This window comes from Gavialis gangeticus, unplaced genomic scaffold (assembly GCF_001723915.1).
Source record: "Gavialis gangeticus isolate Ggan-Ray unplaced genomic scaffold, GavGan_comp1, whole genome shotgun sequence".
NCBI lineage: Eukaryota > Metazoa > Chordata > Crocodylia > Gavialidae > Gavialis > Gavialis gangeticus.
This window is the reverse complement of record NW_017729034.1, coordinates 54,378,922-54,399,059: the sequence shown is the minus strand read 5'-3', so window position 1 is coordinate 54,399,059 and position 20,138 is coordinate 54,378,922. Positions and strand designations below refer to the sequence as shown.

At 39.1% G+C, this 20,138-nt stretch overlaps 1 protein-coding gene across 7 annotated transcripts in view; it reads right to left on the bottom strand.

Moving 5' to 3' along the window:
* Window positions 1–20,138, bottom strand: part of SIPA1L2 (signal induced proliferation associated 1 like 2) — a 324,678-nt gene that overhangs the window by 33,128 nt on the left and 271,412 nt on the right. For 4 of the 7 annotated variants that reach the window (XM_019526878.1, XM_019526880.1, XM_019526883.1 and 1 more), the window contains 6 exons: window positions 19,074–19,157; window positions 15,970–16,070; window positions 15,337–15,440; window positions 11,357–11,745; window positions 5,767–5,991; window positions 3,367–3,523 (listed from right to left, as the gene is read on the bottom strand). In XM_019526878.1, the coding sequence (XP_019382423.1) occupies window positions 3,367–3,523; window positions 5,767–5,991; window positions 11,357–11,745; window positions 15,337–15,440; window positions 15,970–16,070; window positions 19,074–19,157 (1,060 nt within the window). Of the gene's footprint in view, window positions 1–3,366; window positions 3,524–3,780; window positions 5,377–5,766; window positions 5,992–11,356; window positions 11,746–15,336; window positions 15,441–15,969; window positions 16,071–19,073; window positions 19,158–20,138 lie in introns of those variants that run through there. The other 3 variants (XM_019526879.1, XM_019526882.1, XM_019526884.1) reach the window with 2 other exon arrangements.

The following is a 20,138-nucleotide window of genomic DNA, read 5'->3' as shown; positions in this document are numbered from 1 at the left end:
TTCCGACCCTTAATCTATGAAACTATGAAACTATGAAACCTGCAAACAACAGGCAAATACACAGCACTTGTTTTTGCCAGTAGGACCCAGATTGTCAGCCGAATGACCAAATTCCCTGTTGGCATTAACGAGTGCTTCATGACTCTGCCTCCAACTGACAAGCAGTTCCTTTGCTACTATCATGAGTGCATATGCCCCAACATTCAATGCCAAGGGAGAACAGAAAGAGCTGTTTTATGCTGACATTGATGAAATTCTGACTATCATCCCAAAAGAGAATATCATCCTCCTTGGCGATTTCAATGCAAGAGTTGGCCGGGGGTTTAACATGCGGAGGAACGCCATTGGGAAGAAAGGAGTGGGCAAGGTCAATTCCAACAACGTCCTCTTACTCAGCAAATGTGCAGAGCATGACTTTGTCTAAAGAAAGTGTGAATAACGACAAAGTGACAGGTACAAAACAAAATGGCAAAACCCCTGCTCAAAACACTGGCATCTCCTCAACTACATCACCATAAGACGGCACAATTTAAAAGACTTTCATATCGTATGTGTTATGAGAGGAGCCAATTACTGCCGGACCAATCTTCACTTAGTGAGACAAAGCAACAAAAAGACAGTACAACATCACATGCCTTCAGACCCCTAGACACCGCATCATGCTCCAAACACATCTCAGCAAGAAACTCACCAGATTTAGGACTGAAAATCATAACACTTGTGTTTAGGAAGATTAGCAAGCGCTAAAGGAGACCATCCACGAGGCTTCCACAAAATCAACTGCCTTTATCACCCAATGCCATCAGGACTGATTTGATGAAAACAATGCTGAGATCAACGTCCTTCTCAATCAGAAGAGAAAAGCTTTCAGTGACTGGCAAAACCATCCTAACGTCCAGTCAGAAACGGGGAACTTTTAGACGACTTAAAGCTGAAGGCCAGAGGAAGATTTGAGAAAAATGAAAAACAAATGGTGGGAAGAGATGACAAAAGAAATCCAACAATTTGTTGATAACCATGACATACAGAGCTTCTTCAGTATGATCAAGGCTGTTGCAAGGCTAGGCAAAACTCTTGCAGACTCACTCCACTTAGAACTGAAGACGGCAGTACACTCAAAGATAAGTTCATCAAAAACCACTGGAAGGAGCATTACCAAAAGCTCCTGAACTGAGTTAATGGTGACTACAAAAACCACTGAATCCATCCTGCAGCACCCAGTAAGGGAAGTACTTGCCAGTTCACCAACCTCTGAAGAAGTCCAACAGGCAATAAGATGAAAAACAACAAAGCATCTGGCTCTGATGGCATTCCAGCTGAAGTCTTCAGACTTTGTGGGGAAACTATGATCAACGAGTTCCATACACTGTTTATCAAAATCTGGAACACTAAGGAAATTCCCACTGACCCAAGGAATGCCAATATTGTTACCATTTAAAAAAAAAAAAAAAAGGGGGATATATGTCTGTCTGCAGAAGCTATCAAAGTTTCACCCTCCTCTCCATTGCTGGGAAGATCCTCATTTGAATTCTGCTGAACTGACTGCTCCCTCTTGCTGAGAAATTCTCTCTTAAGTTTCAATGCAGCTTCAGACCATCAAGAAACACCATAGACATGATTTTTGCAGCCCAGCAGATCCAGGAAAAATACCAAGAACAATACTATACCAGGAATAGTATATAGCCTTTACTGATTTGACCAAAGCCTTCGACTGTTAACCATGAGGCTCTATGGAAGATCCTGTGAAAGTCTGGCTGCCCAGGGAAATCTATCACTATCCTAAGACTCCTTCATGACCAGATGACTGCCTCCATCCTATGCAGTAGCTCTGCTTACGAAGGCCTTTGCTATTCGAACTGACATCAAGCAGGGTTGTGTGATTGCACCAATTTTGTTTTTCATCTTTATTGCAGTCATTAAGACACTCATCTGTGACTGTCTACCACATGACATGGGCAATGAGTACAGGATAGACAGGAACCTTTTCAATCTCTCCTGCCTCTGTGCCAAAACCAAAGTTACTTCAGCTTTGATTGTGGAACTTCAGTATGCCAATGACCATGCTGTCATTGCACATAAGGAGGAGGATCTACAAATGGCTCTTAACTGCTTCTCTAAAGCATACCATTGCCTGGGACTGACCTTAACATTGGAAAAAAAACAAGGTGCCTCACCAGCCTGCTCCAGGCCAATCAATTCCCCGGGCAAAGATCCTCACTGATGGACTGGAGCTAGACAATGCTGAACACTTTTCATACCTTGACAGCCATCTTGCAAAGGTGACCAACAGAGATGAGGTGATACAGTACAGGATCCAATGTGCCAGCTCTACGTTCAGAAGACTGAATCATTGTGTGTTCAATGATCACATCAGAACATGAATAAGGCTCCTATTATTTAAGGATGTGGTATTCCCAACTATTGTTTACAGTTGTGAAGTTTGGGTGACCTACAGAGATGACCTGAAAAACCTGGAATGCCCAGAATGCCTTCACCAGTGCTACCTCCGCAAGATGCCAGGCCATAAAATGGGAGAACTATCACATAAATGCCAGTGTCCTTATTGACACTACCTACCACTAGTATGTAAGCATTCACTGATTATTCAATATCAGCTGTGGTGGAAAGGACACTGTGTGCACATGCCTGATGCACATTTACCAAAACAACTGCTATGCTCTATGATCAGCCTTCTTAGCCATCAATGGACTCATTTACAACCCTTTACTTGACTCGCAAGAGTAATCACCCTTGACTTTAGGGATTGCTGACAATACAAGTTTGGTACCAGTACTTTAATGGACTTTTTAATGTACGAAACTCTGTCTCTGCATGACAAAAATCAGTTCAGTATTTTCTCCATTAGAAGCATAAACAGAGGTCTTTCCTACTAACCACTTACAAATGATCTCTGTATGGAACTGTGATCTAGGCTTCAAATAGAAATTACTGTGCTGAGCATCACTGGGAGGGCTGGGGGGAGGAAGAAAGGGGAGTGGGTGGGAACAGACTACTTTTATTTGGATGCCACTTTTATTTGGGGTTGGGGGCCTACTTGAGGCACCTGGTTTTGAACATGTTCCCATCGTTCTCTGAACTTGCAATTAGCTAGCTCAACTTTAAAATGTGTGCACATGCTTGTTTAAATAAACACTGAATTTAATACAAATTCACCAAACTTAGATATCATTTCAGTTCTAGAGGATATGAATTATGGAAATTACTATAAACATTCATAATTCCTAATCCAATATGTTTGGTTTACACAGAATGATTTTTTCTAATCTAAATCCATTTCAGAAATACAAGTACATGACTTTTAGGTAATTGCCTCTGATAGGTGCAGAACCAGAAAGAGTAGCTAACCTTTCTTCTACCCTCTTCCACAGAGACGATGTCTGGCAGCATCAACTTCAGAAAATCTTCTTTGGACAAGACTTGCTGACTTTCAGGAACTGTACTTCTCACAGAAGTCTGAAGCTGACTTGAGGCAACCACAGCATCAACATCTGCATACACTCTGCTGAAACAATGGGTACATTAGAATGATAATGCAATATCGGGCCAGGATTTGCAAGACCCATCAATAGAAACTGAACACTGTTATATGACTATTTCTTTGCCGAGTGCACTGTTACCATCTCCCCAAATCATTTTAAATTTATGAAGCAGTTATAATTTCAAGATGAGATTCTTAAATTATTCAAAAATACCTGAATTCCCAACAAAGATATAGCATGTTTCTCAAAAAGCCTGCATTTCTCTCTTGCTCTCTTTTTCTGCACACTACTCTTTCCTATTGTTTTGTTTATACTTGGATCAACACTTTCAATAATTCATCACAGATCAAAATATTTTAACTTGTACTTCCCAAGCAAATAAGAAAATCAATATCCTATGGTGTGAAGCTGTACCCAGCATCACAATCTGACAAAATTATCACGGTCATCATTGGTAATGCCTGAAGTTTATTTGTAATCAATTCTGCCATGTGCCAAGTGTGTTTTATTATAAGCAATTTCACAAAGCTGTTTGGATAAATAAAACAGCTGTCTTCTTTAATTATCACCATACAAAAATGTATTTACATTCAACAAAAGACTGTCAAACTGAATTACTGTCTTTCAGTATCCTTCCAGCAAGAAAGGAGGAAGATGATTTTAAAAGGTTTACTCTGAAAATGCAATCTGAGGAAGTAGAGATTCCCAAAAACACAGTGCATGCATTTGAAGCCAATTACTTGCTGCCAAGTGTAGCATAAATCAGTGATTGTACCCTCAGCTGAGAGGAAACAGGCTTTGCTATTGCAATTTATAATTCTCAATGAATTATGTCCTATAGCAGCACAACCTTCAGCAAATGACCTGATCTTCATCTCCATTATTAACTGGAGATATGATTTCATTTCAAAATAATTAGCTTTGGCTAACTATCACCCCCCACCCTGCAAAGCAGAAAAAGCTTTCCTAAAAAGAAAGCAGTGAGGAATGCCTGATTGCATGAGACTGGTTTGATATATGCAGTGTTACCATCTTTGGTTCACTCTCTTTAGATGGAACTCGTCATAATAGACTGTCTTCAAAGCTGCTGTCTTTTTGGTCCAAAGGCAGTGCTTAATTAGGCAATTTTGTTTTATTATATTTTCATTCCTAAGCAGTGGGAAAAATAAATCTCAGGAGTTGATAATGCAGGGGCTTATGGGATGAATGAACCTGCCACAACAGTTGAGGAACTACACCACATCTAGAACCCAGGTTTTTGCCTTTAAGAGGAAGAGCAATCCCTGTGCCAGGCAGGAAAACACAGCTGTCCATTATAAAGGCACAGAATTTTTTGTCAAATATTCGTTGCGCTGAAACATGCTGGGTTTGTTCGTTTGTTTGAAGGTGGGAAACCCAAGTTCAAGTCCTGACTGCCTGGGATTATCTGCTCCAAAATGGACAGACCAAGGCCTTGAACCTGGATGTCCCACACTGCAGACCAGATTGCTAACCAGGAAGCCCCACCTACCCAAAGAAAAGCAGGAGCCTAGGAAAGAATTCTAAAAAGCAGCTAAATCTATCCAACCGGAAGTGTTTCTTTCTCTATTATGTAGCCTTAAACATCCTTAAATTCTTGGCCACATATCTCCTTTCCAGCATATTAATAGATGCGATGCGTTCTTTAGGGCAACAAAGATGTCGAAGTGCAAGTTATGAATCTTTCAACATGCTTACCTGGAAAGTGCTTACAGATTCTCTAGACCTATATAAATCAATGCCTAACTAATTCTCTTCTAGGAAGGACACATGAGGTTTTTTGTTTTCACTTTGTTTGACAGAAGTATAACTTCCAGCAAAACTCACAATGTTACATCTTTCCCTCTATTTTGTGGCACTGAGGAAAAGTGGATGGGAGCAAAAAAAGGAGGAAAGAAAGGCAAAGTTGAGGCTAAATGACCTTCAATAACCAAACTTTTTTTTTTTTTAAACCTGTGCAGAAAGATTTGGTACATGAGGGAAAGGGGAGGAGTGTGGGGAAGGTCAAACATTTCAAACAAAAATGAAAACAGGAAACAGCTTTCACTATCATTTTCCAAGTAATTAGGATTTTCATAGATTCATAGATGTAGGGTCAGAAGGGACCTTGCAGATCTTCTAGTCCGACCCCCTGCCCTGGGCAGGAGAGAAAACTTGGCTCAAAAGACCCAGCTCAAATTTTATCCACCCACTCTGGATTTCTGTCCTTTATTCTTTTGCCCAAAATAAGAAGAAAAAAGAGTCTTACTCATGGCATTCAGCAACTTCAGATTCTTCAGGTGTAGGGCTACCTTCTGACTTTTTCCAACCAATGACATATTTGCTCACTGCTCCTTGTCTGTGGTATGGTTTGGACATGGACCCAGAAATCTGATGGCTACTATTCTGCGACACAATGTAGACTTTGGAGGTATCTAGAGAACCACTCTTTTTAGAGCAATGTGCTGAAGGGCTTCCTGAATGGTGGGACCCACTAAAAATGTAAAAAAAAAAACCACAGAAACATGACTAGGTCCAGCTAAGTGATGAGTCATTTACTTTTAATTTTTCTGTCAAGTCAAAAATGAAGTCGGCACTATCAACACAATTTTCCCAAATACAAATAAATGTTCATATATAGCGAAATCATGTCTCTGCTGCCTGAACACATGTGCATACACAAACCCATCAGAAAGACTTCACAAGTTGAGCAATTTTTGTAAATGTCAACTTGTCAAAATGCCACAGCAAACCAGGATGAATTAAGGACAATGCTCCTCACTAATCTGAACATAATAATTTTATTCTGAATGTAATTCCATTAGTGCTGAGAATTACATCAGGAATTAATATGGCCCAATATGACTGCCTTACTACTGAAACCTTCTATGGTTCTCTTCTTACTACTCCTGTCAGGGCACATCAGCTAAAGATACGCTGCTGTCCTGACAGTGCTCAAAAATATAATACAGATAGAAGTAACTTTTGACTCAGTGAAAACAGTTTTCTAGATTTGAATATTCTTTTAAATTATTAACAATAGGTTTGCCAGACATTAATGATGCTTTTCTCTGAAAGCTCTTATGTGCTTTACACTCATTTAAAGCAAGCATCTCTTTTGAGGAGGACTTCATCTTTACCTTGGAAATGAAGCACTGAGGTAGTGGCAAACTAAATGGCCTACCTAAGGATATCTACTTTATAGGTTGCAAAACTGGGAACCCAGAATTCCTGTTCTCAAGTGTTGTACTCCATCATATACAATGCTTCTTGTAAATCTAAATATAATACTCTGTTCATTCACTAGAACCAGAAAGTAATACCAAATATAAAAGCAAAAATGGCAGTCTAGGGTTATTTTTCCAGATTGAATGAAAGGAGGCTGTACAATGGTATGGATGTAATTTGTTCAATACATATTTCCTTAAAAATAAAAATGCCCACTGTAAAAAAAAATCTAAGAGTGATTTATTTGTTTGTAAATTATATCAATTTTATCGGTCATATAGTTCAGTTTAAAACAGGGGTGGGCAAAATCCGGCCTGTGAGGCGCCTAAAAAAGCGGCCCTTTGCCCAAAATAAATTGCCCGCCCCGGTTTAAAATTAATCAACACTGAGATATAAAGTGTTAAGTTGAACACTGGAGACATTATGTTCTATTGGAGATTACTTTTCTGACCTCAAAAGGCAAATGGAACAATAAAGTTATACTCCTCCCACTCCTTTTTTTGCGTAGTTGCCCCTTACTTTCTTGCTTCAGCCTAATGAAGCACAGTGATGGTATTTGGGTCATTAGCTTTAGAAATAGTATCCAGCACCTGCAGCTCCAGTCTTGTTAGATCTAGATCCATTTCTGGAATAGTAGCATCTGCTTAACACCAACTACAGCTGGTCACTGCCACAAAACAGGGGCTGATGCACTGTGGCTAGGCAATGCAGACAAGGAAGCAGGGCTATTACTTCTAGGCAACTGGAAGCAAGAGGGGAAGAATAAAATAGTTTGGCTTCCCCTGCAATAGTAAAAAAAATAACAGGATTATGGAGCTCTTGGGGATGTTAAACAATTTTTTTAAAATTTCATAATGGATAAGAAGAATACAAACAGCCTGTTTGAAAAGATACTGAAAAGTGACAGCATGAAGTCTGACAGGTTTGCTATGCAAATAGCTGCTCCCTTGGCTACTCTCCTCAAAATATGCAGAATCCCACCAGCAATGAGTTCACATGGAAGAGATTCTGTAGGTTAGATGGGAGAAAACAAATGCAATTTAGGCTCCTCTGTCATCTAACCTCTAGGCCTAAAGGTGAAGCAAGCAAATGTGGGACAATGTGGAATACACTTACGGTTGAGATTTAAAATATTTAAGAAATTTCAGAGCTGATTTCCCACTAAAACTGATAGGAACCAGGCATCAAAACGCACAATGTTTGTGTCAGACTCAGCCTAAAAGTTTAAACAAGGGAACACTTTGCCATATACGTGTTATAGCACTAGACTTAAAGTATATAAAGACCTTTCTATCTCTGGTCAATGGACCTTGCCCTCCTCCCTGGTGTGTCAGTCAGTACCTTAAGAGTACTGACTCCCCAAGAAGGTAAGGCAACAAAGCTACTGAGGGTCAGAGGAAACTGTTTCAGCCACAGTAAACATGATTGCTAATAATGCTGAGGCCATGGGTTCGATCCCTGTTGCCTACCCACCCCTTTGGGATGATCTAGTTGGACATGGTCCTGCTTTGAGCAGGGGGTTGGACAAGATGAGCTCCTGAGGTCCCTTCCAGCCCTCATTTTCTATTATTCTATGACTGTATTTGGTAATCAAAGGGTTCAATGAGTATAAAAAGGAGAGCAAGACCGACAACACCACAGCTGTAAAAGACAAAGCAATGCAGGTGTCATATGGGTTTGGTAGGCTTGTGCTGCTGTTACATACTACAGGGTGGATTCTGCAGTGCTTACTACCACAGAGTAGCACTGACTTTTCTCAAGTGGATTATTCAATGTGTGCAAAGGGTAGCAAAATCAGGCCGAATATGTCCAACTGGGCACTTAACCATCCTCCTGTGTTGAATTTCATTTACTGAGCATACACAACACAGCTTTAAATATGGGACAAATGGTTATACAGAAAATAGCTTTCTATTCACCTGCAGATTTGCATCTTAAATTTTACCTTGTTTGGATACTTACAATACACTTATTATTTAATTTGTAACATACAGTAATGCTTAAACCAGTAATACTCAAACATCTCAAACCAGTTCAGAGCCCACTATGTGAGACACTGAACACATACCATAGGCAAAGTCTGAACAGTTATGGAGCATTATATTGAGGGGATCTACCACCACAACTGTCTTGCTGATCAGAATACCACTTGCCTCTTGTTACTTGCATGTGAGGGTTTAAAAAAAGACTAGTATTTCATAGAAGCAACACCTCTGTTGTGAACTGAGATCTAAGTGGGGTTTCTTCTCATCTTTTTTTGGGAAAGTACTGTTCCAGTGTATATAGAGCAAGCATCTTTCTCTGGAGTAAAATTGTGTGCAACTTACTTCATATAGCAGGTAGAGATACAGAAACTAATCTTTTACAACCTAAGAGAATGTTTATAAAACCTCAAGAGGCTAATTCATTCAATACACAGCACAAAGAAAGGGGGGGGAGGATGTGGAATGTTCTTATTGCCTTTTTTCCCTCTACTGGTTTGCACTGAAAATGATTTAAAAAAAAAAAATCACAGGAAAAAGTGCAAACAATTCTCTCTTCATAATTTAACACATTACCAAGTAAAAGCTTTCAACACACACTCAAAAGCAGCAACTTCAAAGTCCCCATAAAATGGGAATTACGAGACAAAGGTAACCAGCTGTATGAGTCCACTCTCACAACTTGCTGTACAGCAGATGTAGTGTACACGCATTCCATTTATAGTAAAGAGGAAGAGAACAAGACCTATCAGAAATTCAAAACCTCAAATGCACACACTTGCCAGGCATCTAACACATCAGTTTCATTTAAGGAACACAGTAGGCAATGCAGCTTCACTATATGTGTAAGTAACAGGCAGAGAAGTTTCCAATGTAATTCAATCTCATTGCTATAGCATTAACTCCTTGTGTTGTCAGTTGTATTGTACAAAAGAGGTAAGCATACCAAGTGCTAAAGGGAAAAAAGTTAAATCAGACTGCGGAATGGCACAAGAACTTTTTTTTTGGTGGGGGGAAATGATTACCATTATTTCTACTACTTGAAATAATGGAAGCACTGACATGAAAAATGCAACAGTATTAATGTAAATACATTGTGTTGATGATTATTAATTCAGGTGTCTTCAGCAGTGAAAGAAGACTGTATGAATTCCAATATTTAAAACTGTATCACATAATATATAAATAATAAATACTTTATCTACTTAATTCTATGGGTACTTTATCTACAAACTTTATTAACTCCCTATACAGGGAGTTATAATTAACACTTGTGGACAAGCAGTCTTGCCTCTTTGTGCCATGACCTTGTCAGGCCTCACAAACAATGTATGGACTGATCATCTCAGCAAAATTATGGGAAGCCTTCAAACACCTGGTAAGAAATGGTGATGATTCAGTAGCTGGCATTCAACCTACTGGTCCAAAAAATCTATCCTGGGCTGATTCAATTCAAATGAATCTCAAAACCACTCAAAAGAACCATTTTAGTAACCACAACCATGATTCATTGATAAGTGTGGTCTCCTTGAGAGCCTGAGTATTCAAGGATTTTGCAGTTTTAAAGATGTATCTGAATTGGGTTGTGAGACTTTGAAAGGAGTTGGGGCTTGCCGCCCTAAAAATATTATAATGATGAAACCTTAAGAGGTGAATTTTAACTGCTGTAGTTACGCTAGCATAACTCCTTGTACACCAAGTTCATTTTAGGTTAATTTGGAAGCAGTTCAATTGAAATAAAAGAAATAGTATCTTTTTGCTAGCATAAGTGTGTCTACACAGGAAGTAGTTTAATTATAGTAATTTAATTATACCAGCATGCCTATAAATATTTTCCTTGTAGACGTAAGACTGGAAAAAATTGAATGACTTTTTCCTGTCAAATAGGAGGAAGGAGATTCTACAATGTGCCCTCACCTAGAACTACAATAAAAAGGAAGACCTCCAATTACCAAAGATGCTTGTTTTATCTCCGTCTAGGATGTAATGAACACACTTGAACTATACACTTTCATTATACCAGTATGACAGTATTATTTTATTTTGGCTATGCTGGAGGGTGTCTTCTTTCTAAAAAAAAAAATCCTCTGATGCAGATCTGACACTGCTGCCTACACTAGCCTTAACTGAACCAATGGCTCAACACTTTATTACCTAAAAACCTGAAACACTATTTCAAAACCAACATGGCTATTATCGAACTAACTAGCCATCCTAAACATCTGTATGTTCTAGCTGGGTGCTATAAGAAGCACCTTCATTTCACACTGGAAATAAGCATTGGGTAGATTACCATGCTTTCTACAGTTGCCCATTAGTTTCAATAGGGATGACATAACAGCATGAATACTGTGTGTTCTTCAAAAGATGCTTAATGTGCTTCAATATCTTTTGATTTGGTACAAATAATATATTTGGATTAGATTTTTAAATAGCTCCCCACAATCATTGCCACATGGACCCTATATTAATGATTTTCTGCAAGAGATGCACAGAGGGCGAAGAAGATTTCTCTTAGCTTCCTCCTGTGTTTTGAAAATATAAAATTAAACTTAACAAGTACCTTTTCAAGGAAAGAAAAATGCAACAAACAAAAGCTACTTCTCTCAATCGATAATTTAATCACATAACTTGTGCAGAATCACATACCTGGAATGAGAGGATATTTCACTGAGGTCTCCAATACTGCCTTCAGCTGTATGACTACTGGAAATGGCAGAGGCATAGCTATGAACAGCATAGATTTTAGCAGCCTCATCATCTGGCCCAGGAGTTTCAGATGATTCAGTCCACTGCTCAGCCCGACTATGGACCCCAGACCTGCTGCCAGCAAGGTGTAAAGGAGTCATAAGAGGAGCTGACATACAAGGAGCTGTATCAATTCCACTGTCAGTAGAAGCCCCCTTAATATATGTTAATCCAAGCAATTCAGGGTCCATAAGGTCTCCGGAGCCAAAGTGCTTCTCATCGCTATTGCTGGATGTATTACTGGACAGGGTATTGCTGCTGGAATGACTGGAACAATTTTTGTCTCCAATCTTAAAAGAAACAAAAAGTTCAAAAAGAAAATATTTATTCTATATAAATTCACTTAATTCTTAGTATTTCAAAAGTCATTTGGCCAAAATTTAATTCTTGTTGCAACACAGTTTAATACAAACGTTACATACAAAGAAGCTAAATACACTATTTATTTTTGATGTGAACTGTATAACTGACTAGGTAGCTTTATTCTTCACTTCCAAATTTTAGGCAGAAGCCGTTGCTAGACCATGGGTCTCATCTTGTTTGGCAAACCGTACATTCCTTTTAAAACGTCTTGATTATAACTTTGTACTCCTAGATTAATGTTTGCGAATAGTTAAAATCAATATTCTAAAAAGCCAGTAGAGAAGAAGCATGTGGGTCTGGAGAACCATGAGGAGTGGATTGCTCTTGGTCTTCTCTCAGGGTGGGCAAAATATCCAGTTTATTGGATTAGGTCCAACATGTGCGACTACTTGAAATGAATCCAAGTGCTATGTGTGTGTACCATATGTAACAAAATGAGTACGTCTAGTGAACTGGAAGAACTGTGTCATACAGTTAGTTGTTTAAACAGACTTTTAAAGGAGATTTTACAGAGAACTGGATTTATTTACCAATGTTGAAAAGGCAGCCAAAATGAGGACAGATGGAGCCCCACCAGTAAGAAGGGAAGTGAGAGGGGAAACTAGCTCTTTTAATTAGATCTACCTACCAGGAGATGTAGATAAAGACAGACATTTCTCATATGCCAATCTGTAGGAAGAGGCAGTTTTTTCAGAAATGTTACTTTTATGACACACAGGTATTGACTGATTCTCAGCACCTGTTTCAGAAGTTTCTACAAAATGAAATGGCTTACAATCATCTTGAACCTTTGGGAGATTTCCCACCCCCCTTAAATAACAACAGAAATTAGACTGCTGGAAAATGTGAAGCAATAGTTTCTGGGTGGGTATAAACTAGGATTTGTTTAGGGATGGGTGCTTTAGTTTGGCCTGAAGAGTCAATGTAGAATCAAAGGAGGAGGAAATGATTAGGAAAGGAGTCCCCACGAAGTAAAGATGACTTACAAAAAGGTGATATTGATACAAGACTCGATCAGGAGTCCTTCATGCTGCTGTGAGTCTATGCTAAGATATGTGCCTAGTGCTGGAACCTGGAGAGGATGGGGGTAGGGTAGTGAACATGCAAACAGCACTTATGCATCCAAGCCTCTTTAACTGTATGGAGCACATCTTGGCCACTGCTCAAGATCATTAAAGGGTCCTGCTACATGTTCATATTAAAGCTAGATGGAAATCAGGCATCACATTGTTACACATTTTCAAGCACTAACTTTGTAGCTAGTTGGCTCTTTTTATAGCTGGACAATGATTCTTATGGTGTGATAATTACTTTGCACTTGTGGCCAGTCTAAATTTATTGTGCGATTAACCAGGCAATTCTGTAATATATGTAACGGGTAGCTGGGGCCTTAGTTTATTTTCCTGTGCCACAGCCATTCTTTGTGGAGAACATGGCCTTTAAATCTCTAAAAATGATGTCATGAAGCATGCAAGTACAAAGGCACACAAATAACTGCAAACAGGACTTTTCAGTATATCAGATAATCTGTGGTAAACAGTCAGCACTGTCTTATCCCTCTTGAAAGAGAAGAGTAAATCAAAACAGAAAATCACTAAGACTACTAGGGATTCAAAGAGCTCAGGAGAACAACAGAGCAAAATGCTGATATGGTTATGCACTGAATCTTAAATAACAACATCTGTTCCTAAAGACTTCAGAATTTTTTCTGTGTGGTACTCATCTGCAGCACAGGATAATACTAGGAACTGTGGTTTGGATAGACCTTTCGAGTTAACTGATCACTAGAGTAACTGAAAGACAAAGCGATGTCCTACATTCATCTATGTATACCCAAGACATAAGATGTGACAAATAAAAAAAATTAGGGCCTCTGATATTGTGTTTAATGTTATTTATTATACATATCTATTCAAACCTCAAACTTCTGTTCGACCTGTGCTTAGCTGAATTTATTGGGAAGTATTGCTTCTCTTATGTGCAGGAATTTATAGTACAGTGAATGCTCACTTGCTCTACCACCTGCCCGAAGCAGCAACCTTTCATCAGCAAAATTTTCCCCTGGGAACATTCTGATGATACTCCCTATAACAGCAAGAGCCACTCAGGAACAACACAGAATGATGGGCACCAAAGTGCTGCTACTAACAGGTTCCAACTGCACTATACTATTGTAGTAAATGCTATTGTATACTTAGAGGATCTTTTTTTTCAAACACTGTTGGCCAGATTCTCAACTAGTATAAGTAGGCTAATTCATGCCAAGTGTGAATTTGGCCCATAAGCTAGATGAAATAAGACTGTGCAGATTATTGGTACCATAAAATTGCTACTATATGTAGTAGGACTTAAAGGAATGATATGGAAAAAAAATGTACTTCAGCAGCTCTTTTTTCCTTTCTCTACACCTTAAAACATAATAGCTTGTTTGAACAGTGGCCAAACTAGTGAACAATCTGATTCAGAACTTTAACTCCCCTGTATATTTTCCTGAGACAGCCACTACATTATTAGCAGACTTGGGAAATTAATCTTAATTTCTAATCCTAATGAGGTTAGCACAGTATTGCTAAGCAGCCTTATTTATTAGTTCTTATATATATTTCACAATTCTCTGTGCACACCATTTAATCCACCTGGCAGGCATTTTAGGACATAAATAAATAAATAAATAAATAAATAAATAAATAAAAGTCAGGTCATCAGTTTCTCACCCCACAGTTAAAAGGCACAAAAATAACAGAAACATTTAACTAGATACATTCTTCAGGAGGTGGAACTTTTGCCTAAATAATAAGAAAACAATTACTGATAATTGTAGTAAATGAGAAACCCACACATGGCAAGAAATGGTATGCATGAATTTAATTTGTCTACTATGGGACATGCTCCTAAGACTAAGCAGGCCAATGTAAATGAAGCTCTAAACAGACATTTACTTGAACTAAGAGATCCTCTCTTCAGTGCTGTGCCCCAATGTGCTTACTCTGAAGGCACAGCGTGAAGGTTCCAAGTCCATCAAATTCTTACGCAAATTCACTTCTGAAAATGCATGTTACATTTTGGTGGAGCCCAACTTCCAACCCACAAGTCTGTAAATTTCACATTAGGGGAGCAGAGGCAGCAAATTGGTGTGGCTTCCAGGGTTGGAGCACTTAATGCCAGCACCACTCCCCCACTGCCAAATTTCCAGGCCTGTGGGGAGCCCTTTGGGCTGGATAACAAGGCCCCATGGGCTACAATGCACCAGCATGTGGGGGTCAGTGCACAGCTGGATCTGGCTTGCAGGGGTGGGCTGGTGCACAGGATTGTACTAAGCTGTGTGCCAACCGTACCTGCAGGATCTGGACTACAGACTGGCCCTATGTCATCCATCTGACCCATGGGGCCAGAATATTGAGCACCACTACTGTATTTGTAAATGAACAGAAGGTATATTAATTATTTAAGGTGCCTACAGTTGTTTTTTCAGGACCACATTTTTATCATAGGCAGATTGGCATGAAGGAGAGACTTACGTGTGAAAGTTTGCTTGGAGAGTCTTTTCCTGTACCTTCTTTTTGTAAAGCTCGATCTTTGTAGGAACTCAAGACTTTAGTTGATGGTGCATGCCACTTGGTTTCTGCCACAAAAAATTATGTTTTAATTTCTGGTGAAAAGTTGAATATACTGTGCACAAAGGAAAGAAAAGCACATAATGCAATTCTTTAAGCATTAGGTTTGAAGCCAATCAACTATTTGGAATTATAGGCTCATAATGTTGCAGGGTTTCTTAAGTCTTTGACTCTTTCAGCATTATTAAATGGAATTCTACACAGTTTATTCTGGGTTTTGAATAAGGTACTCAGAATCAAATGGTGTTTGTTTTAACTGTACTTTAAATAGTCTACTGAAGTTTTTTTTAAACATGCGTGCATTGACAAAATTATCTTTCAGTGGAAATTTCACTATCTACTCTCCAATTCAGGGATGCCTGCATTTAAATGGGATCTGCATTCATATGTTATGTAAAATGCTTTTAGGGTCCCTTCAGATGAAAGACACTGTATAAAAATGGAAAATAGAAATATAAACAGATGTTGTAGTTAACTTTATATGCAAATTCTAGGAAGTTTGGAGTTTTTTTTAAAATTCATTATATTCATTATTACCAGTATGTCTGGTTCCTTCCAAAGCTTCCTCTCGTTCTCGAGTTCCTTCGCATTCCAGTGGACCCGAACCTTGGTGTTCATGCAGTAAAGGGGACTGGCACCTTGTAACATAAGGAGAATCAAACTGTTCCTTTAATCAGAAAACTGACTATCCCACGAGAAACAGTATTATTTACTCTTTATTCTCCAAGGCAAAATTTTGGCAGGCCATTACCGTAAGCATTCTTCATTACCAAACAAGCAAATATGTTCCCAAATACCAGGTGAAAACATTTATGCCTAGTCTTCTTGCCATTGTACTGTCAAGAATTAATTGTAAACATAACTAAAAGCACAATTCAAAAATATGTATTGTTTTGGTGCCAAATATTCAAAGCCATGCAATTGATAAATCAGGAAAATGCATGATTAACTACTGCATGGACTAATTCCTATATCTGTATGCAAAAATATTTGGATTTCATGAGCAAATAAGATTCTTTTCATGAAACATGTATACACATTTTGTATCTATTGCTTCATACCTTTGCCAATTTCCCTCAGAATTAAAACACATGCTTCATTTAGTTCAGTGTTATATCTGCTACTTGAAATCCTCTTCCACCCGCTCAAACTCTACATTTCTAGGTTCTACTCCTAAAACTGCAGAAATTAAAATTCTCTTCCAAAGAAATGTATTCAAACAGCATGCTGCTAACAGTAATTACTAATCTGAAATGACTAGACAAGTTTTCATGTGCTTTTCTCCCACTGAAATTTGTTATAATTTAAAAAATATTTTAACATCTATCCAGTTATTGGAGATTTCAATGAATAGTCTACAATTCCCCAAGCAGACTCCAAAATTGCATGCATATCTGATGGGAGTGTGTGAAATGGGCCGTATTTGATTCGGATTTGGCCCAAATTGGGAACAGTGATTCAATTCATTGATTCGGATCACTGTCTCCGATTCAATTTGGCCGAATTCAAATCTGAAGATTTGATGCCGATTCAGAGAATCAGTGATTCGGCCGTAGACACAGCTTTAAATATTTTTTCTACATACCTTGAGGTACCAGGCACGGCTCATGAATGCTGTGATGCTGGGGTGGATGGAGCATCCCACAGGACTGCAGAAGGGCCCCCCACATGCACAATGGTGAACCTGGAAGTAGACTGAAAGCACTTCCGGTTCACTTCTGGGTCCGCTGCCGAGCATGCTGGAGGGGCCCCTCCTGTCCCCCCAGCTCAGCAATCGGCTGTGGGGGAACCCTGGGTGCCCCCCCAGAACCAGGAGGCACCAGTCGCTGAGATGAGAGGAAATGGGGGGGGGGGGCCACCCACACACTCCCCGGTGGACCCGTAAGTGGACCAGAAATGCTTTTGGTTTACTTTCGGGTCTGCTGCTGAGTGTGCTGGGGAGCCTCCTGCGCTCCTGTGGGACACTCCATCTGCCCCACCATCATAGCATTCATGAGCCACCTGCTACCTTGGGGTATGTAGAAAAAAACATTTAGAAGCTGTGTCTAGATCCAAATCGACGAATCTTTCCAAATCTCTCTGAATTGATTCAGAGGGTCACTGAATCGAGCCGAATTGAATCAGGAACTGAAGCTTTGCACAGCCCTAATATCTTACATGGTACATTTCACACAATCAAATATGTCAAGGCAATATACTGCTGACAGATAAGGCGGCAACATGATGTTTTCAATGCTCAGGTTTCATCATGAAATAGCTTCATCAACTAGAAGTGGCATATTTGAAGTGTTCTTAAATTAAGTAGCTTTGGTATTTGCGTATCTCTGTATTTATCAGCGAGTGTTACCAAACACTAGATTCATGAAACTCAACAGCTACATTTTCAGTAATGAAAAACACATTTCATACAGAAAATATCTGGCAAATCTTCATTTCTTAACCTTCTGGTGGAACTCAACATGCACAATATTTCAGGGAAGGGTTCTTTTCCATCCATAACTAAATTGTAAATTCTGCTGGGCAGGGAAGTAGCAGGGGATGTAATGAGCTCCATTATATATATGTGAAAGGGCAATCCATCTTGAAAGCACCTACACGGGGGAAGAGATCAAGTCTGCTGATGTGCTATTCCCCTCCATAGGCAAGTGGATCCAGAGTGGATGCAGGAGGAGAACAAGGAGAACTGATTTACAATAGCAAAGAGATGACACCAGTTATTCCTCCACCAAAGCAAAGGAGAAGCAGGAACCAGATTACAACAGGAGTCACAGTTTGGTTCCCATACTGTTCCCAGGGCAGTGAAGCTAAGCAGCAAGCTTTATTTAGAATGGATTGTGAAGTAACCATTGAGCCGTAACAAATTAACTAGTATGGTCTGCAGTAACACAATAGATATACTGTATTTTTTCACATACTACATACCACCAATAAGACGCACCATATTTTTGGGAAGGCAGAATGAAGAGATTTTTTTCTAGAGTTATGGATGCATACAGGAAGGACAGAGCCTAAACTTCAGCTCATTCACCCTCTCTTTCTGGCTACAGTTTTAACCCTTTCAAAGATGAACTGTCAGCTGCTCTTAGCATTATTGCTGAAACTGCAGCTGCTGCTGAAAACTGGACTCCATGCATGGATCTAGGATTTTGGAAAGAACTAAAATAGGAGGAAAGAGACCAGGAGAAGCTAAATTGCAAATTCTGTAGCCAAACTGAAAAAGCATGGATAGTTTGATTAGTAGGACATCAAGAATATTAAAAGGACAGTGGGTCATTAACACCTGTTGAACTAAGAGCAATTAGCAGGAATCAAAAGGATAATAATGAACCATGAAGTTAATCAACTCCAGCAGCACTGCTTGAATAGGGAGGCCGATGCTGCTATTCTGGGCAGAAAATTAGTTTCTCTGTTTAATACACATATCTCAATTTTGAAAGGCTAATTGTTTGGGGAAAGGTACATGTGGTAAGCAAGCAAATATGGTATGGTGAAGTTTCTGAGAACAGAATATGGCCCTGGCCCTCCACTAATAGACTATGTCCACACAGCAAATGGGGCTATTGGACATTTATCTTTTATACTTCTTCTGTCATAAAAGTATTATCAACAGGAGCTGCAACAAGATAGAAAATCACCAGTACCCGTCATATCCCACTTGCTGCCTCCACTGGCTACTCCCGCTTGGTCCTGGGTCACTGGAGGATGACTGGTTGCTCGGTGAACTTCTGTAACGTTGATTGGAATCATTAACAGTGCACTGAGATATTTGTGGAGTTTCAACATCTTGAACTGGCCTGTCATTTATTCGTTTTACAAATAAATTCATTTTTACAATGAACATGGCCAAAGACTGATTGTAGCGTGAATACATAAATATAGTCCTAATAGGACTTTACAGTTTTTAAAAATTAGTTAATAATTCAGGTTTTTAATTAGTTAATAATTAAGAACTATTAATTAGCTATTAATAATTCACAGCCAGAATTTTAGAACACTCACATTCCCCATTTTATTATTAACAGGATATTTACATTTGTAAGGGATAAACAGAAACAAGGAGAAACTAATTGAATGGCTAAATTGCGCTCTTCTTATGCCTTGCTCTACTTCTGAGCAAATAGGACTACTTGCATGAAACAGCAGAGGTAACAGGAGGCTTCCATCTTGTGCATGGGAAACTCCCATGAAAAAACAAAAGCTCCTTTTACTAGATATAATAGTTAATGATTCTTATGGATGTTCAGAAAATGTCAAGGGCTTCAACTAGTCTGCAATGAAGTATACCAGTACCTTCAGCCAACTAAGAATTAGGTCAGCCTTCATATACATTAATTGGAAAACACTGAAGGTTTTTTCATAGGGCATTTTCTATAGGCGTGTATGTGTGCAAGACTGGGGTTTCTCACTTAACTACTTTATCAACAATTCCTGGATTTACTGCCATCTGAAATATAGCCTCCAAAAATTCTTCCTTAACTCTTCACTTTTCACTCCCGTTCTGTGTGTCAATTTATAACTCCACTATCTTGCATTTCTCTCTCCCTCAGGCCCATTATCTTGACTTTCATCTCTTTCTTCTCCCTTCATATCTACCTTCTAACTCCTGTTCCTTCTTTTTAATCTGTGAAATTCAACCCTTCCTTACTAATCCCTAGTGCTACCATCTTCATTTGAAATGTAGGCATCACCTAAGTTACTTGCTGATA